We start from the raw sequence: 3090 nt of genomic DNA, 5'->3' as shown, positions 1-3090 counted from the left end.
GTGTTCTGTGGTCTGAGGCGATAGGACGGCCAATGTTCTGTGGTCTGAGGCGATAGGACGGCCAGTGTTCTGTGGTCTGAGGCGATAGGACGGCCAGTGTTCTGTGGTCTGAGGCGATAGGACGGCCAGTGTTCTGTGGTCTGAGCCGATAGGACGGCCACCCACTTCTAAATCCCTCTGGTGCGTTTCCTCTTTAAGACGCTTACATTTCATTTTAATGGAAGTGAGGCTAACCTATACAATTATAGCCATGACAAGTGACTCATGAGTCTGATTTTAGACATTTGCCATATAATGCCCATTTGTCCTGCAGAACATTTCTAGTTTTAGAACAGTTATTTACCTGGAGAAGTCATGAGGGGGGTAGCAGAGTGCTCTCTCATCCCAGGAGGTGTCTCTCTGCCACGAGGGCTGAGGAGGTGGGAAGCAGCGGTGGGGGTTTCCCTAAACCAGGAGGCAACATCTTCGTTCTCTCAGGAAGGGGGCCATCAGATGTCTCAGTGGACGTGGCTGAGAGAAAGAGAACAAAACAGAAAAAAACAATATAGGAGAGTATGATATCCTAAAAATACAGTTACTATAACTCAGCATTGTCACTTTTCTAGGATAGTCTAAGAATACAACATCTCCACTACATAATGACAATGCATGGTGTAGTTAGAGACAAGCAATAATCACATTAAGTATTAGCAAATAAGGATATACACTATATTTACAAAAAGTAATGTGGACACCCCTTCAAATTAGTGGATTCAGCTATTTCAGTCACACCCGATGCTGACAGGTGTATAAAGTTGAGCACACAGCCATGCAATCTCCATAGACAAACATTGGCAGTAGAATGGCCTTGCTAAAGAGCTCAGTGACTTTCAAAGTGGCACCGTCATAGGATGCCACCTTTCCAACAAGTCAGTTCGTCAAATTTCTGCCCTGCTAGAGCTGCTCCGGTCAACTGTAAGTGCTGTTATTGGGAAGTGGAAACGTCTAGGAGCAACAATGGCTCAGCCGCGAAGTGGTAGACCACACAAGCTCACAGAACGGGATCCCTGAGTGCTGAAGCGCGTAGCGTGTAAAAACAGTCTGTCCTCGGTTTACCAGTTCCAAACTGCCTCTGGAAGCACGTCAGCACAGGAACTGTTCGCCTGGAGTGTTATGAAATGTGTTTCCATGGCCGAGCAGCCACACATAAGCTTAAGATCACCATGCACAATGCCAAGTGTTGGCTGGAGTGGTGTAAAGCTCTCTGCCATTGGACTATGGCGCAGGTGAAACGTGTTCTCTGTAGTGATGAATCACGCTTCACCATCTGGCAGTCCGACAGACAAATCTGAGCTTGGAGGATTCCAGGAGAACACTACCTGTCCGAATGCATAGTGCCAACTGTAAAGTTTGGTGGAGGAGGAATAATGGTCTGGGGCTGTTTTGGGGTCAGGCTCCTTAGTTCCACTGAAAGGAAATATTAATGCTACAGCATACAATGACATTCTAGATGATTCTGTGCTTCCAACTTTATAGCAACTGTTTGGCAAGGCCCTTTCCTGTTTCATCATGACAATGCACAAAGCGAGGTCCATACAGCAATGGTTTTTAGAGATTGTGTGTTAGAACTTGCCTGGCCTGCACAGAAACTGACCTCTACCCCATCGAACACCTTGGGAGGAATTGGAATGCCAACTGCGAGCCAGGCCTAATCGCCTTACCTCAATAATGCTTGTGGCTGAATGGACTCAAGTCCCCGCAGCAATGTTCCAACAGCTATTGGAAAGCCTTACTAGAAGAGTGAAGGATACTATAGCAGCAAAGGAGGCACCAACTCCATATTAATGCCAATGAATTTGGAATGAGATGTTCGATGAGCAAGTTTCCACATACTTTGGGTCATGTAGTGTATCATTCGCTGTCCTAAATAAAAAGACTGTACTGTGCATATGTACACTATGGTTGTGTGGCTGCACCTTGCAGATGGTCCTGGCGGTTGTGGAGATACTCTGCAATGGTGCTCAGCTCCTCAGGGTACAGGTGGACTCCATCGGCCAGGAAGAAGAGCAGCTGGCGGGTGTCAGAGGGCACAGCATGCTTCTCCACCTTCTCCCTTTCTAGGTAGTCATCCACAAGCTCGACCGCCCGCGCCCCCGTTTCTGCAGGCTCCTTCTGCTGCATCCGCTTCCCAAGCCCACGGCCATTCTCCGCCATCACAAAGTCCATGGCATGGTCCTTGGGCATGTTGCGATGGACTAGAAGAAGAAGGGTTTGAAGGTCAAAGTAAAAATATTATACAAGATAATCATACTTTGCTTTGCTCTGTTATGTTCCACTTCTTCCGGTTTCTCTTTATATGGGGTTTAATTTTGGGGTCAAGTGAAAATTCAATGCATGACAATAGTGATTGCCTGTTGTTTTTTTTCACTGAAAGCTTCATGCAATTTATTGGAAGATTTGCAGTAGATTGGGAATGATGTGATGTATGTCTGTGCAAAGCATGTGTTCAAAACAGATTTTGTACTCTATAATAAATCAACAAAAAATAAAAAATGTCATACATTTACTTAAAACTCCCCGCATATTACGTGAGGGCTTGCAAATTTGACCGATCACCGCACTATTATCTCATAAAACAGTAAAATCACCAAAATATTAGGCTACCGCATAAGTGTCAGAACCTCATTACAAAAAGAGGGCCCACAATTTTAACCAATCACTGCACCTTTATGACATATGGTTCAAATTAACCCACGTCAATCTTTCCCATCAGCGCAATGTGACAAACTCGACAGAAATGGAAAATTGCAAAGCAAAATGTCAGAATTGCCATGTTAAATCATTTGTACCTGCAGATATCACAAAATGAAAATCCACTGAAATACTATACATTATTTTGTTATTTCAATGTACAGATATATTATTTGAAATATTGTTTAAAGGATATCTTTGTTTTAGGTAGATGAAATAAGGGCATCTTTGAAGATTATTTGTGAGTTTAGGATATACATAAAATTTGATGCTCTAGCTAGGCCTTTAACAATGGCATATTTTTAAAGCAGGTACGGATGTAGTGGATAGCAAAACGAAATCCAAATATTTTAAGAGAAT

General features: G+C 43.7%; 1 protein-coding gene across 1 annotated transcript; it reads right to left on the bottom strand.

Moving 5' to 3' along the window:
• Nucleotides 1-343: 343 nt before the first annotated feature.
• On the bottom strand, nucleotides 344-2334 carry LOC149985195 (uncharacterized). The gene is made up of 2 exons (XM_090205856.1): nucleotides 1956-2334; nucleotides 344-510 (listed from the first exon to the last, which is right to left on the bottom strand). Exons 1-2 carry the CDS (start codon nucleotides 2221-2223, stop codon nucleotides 380-382), a joined length of 399 nt encoding a protein of 132 aa, XP_090061982.1. The 5' UTR covers nucleotides 2224-2334; the 3' UTR covers nucleotides 344-379.
• Between the last annotated feature and the right edge of the window lie 756 nt (nucleotides 2335-3090).

This window comes from Oncorhynchus mykiss, chromosome 2, assembly GCF_057628025.1.
Source record: "Oncorhynchus mykiss isolate SJ-2025 chromosome 2, ASM5762802v1, whole genome shotgun sequence".
In the NCBI taxonomy this organism is placed as follows: domain Eukaryota; kingdom Metazoa; phylum Chordata; class Actinopteri; order Salmoniformes; family Salmonidae; genus Oncorhynchus; species Oncorhynchus mykiss.
The sequence above is the reverse complement of the archived record's forward strand: the minus strand, read 5'-3'. Positions and strand labels throughout refer to the sequence as shown.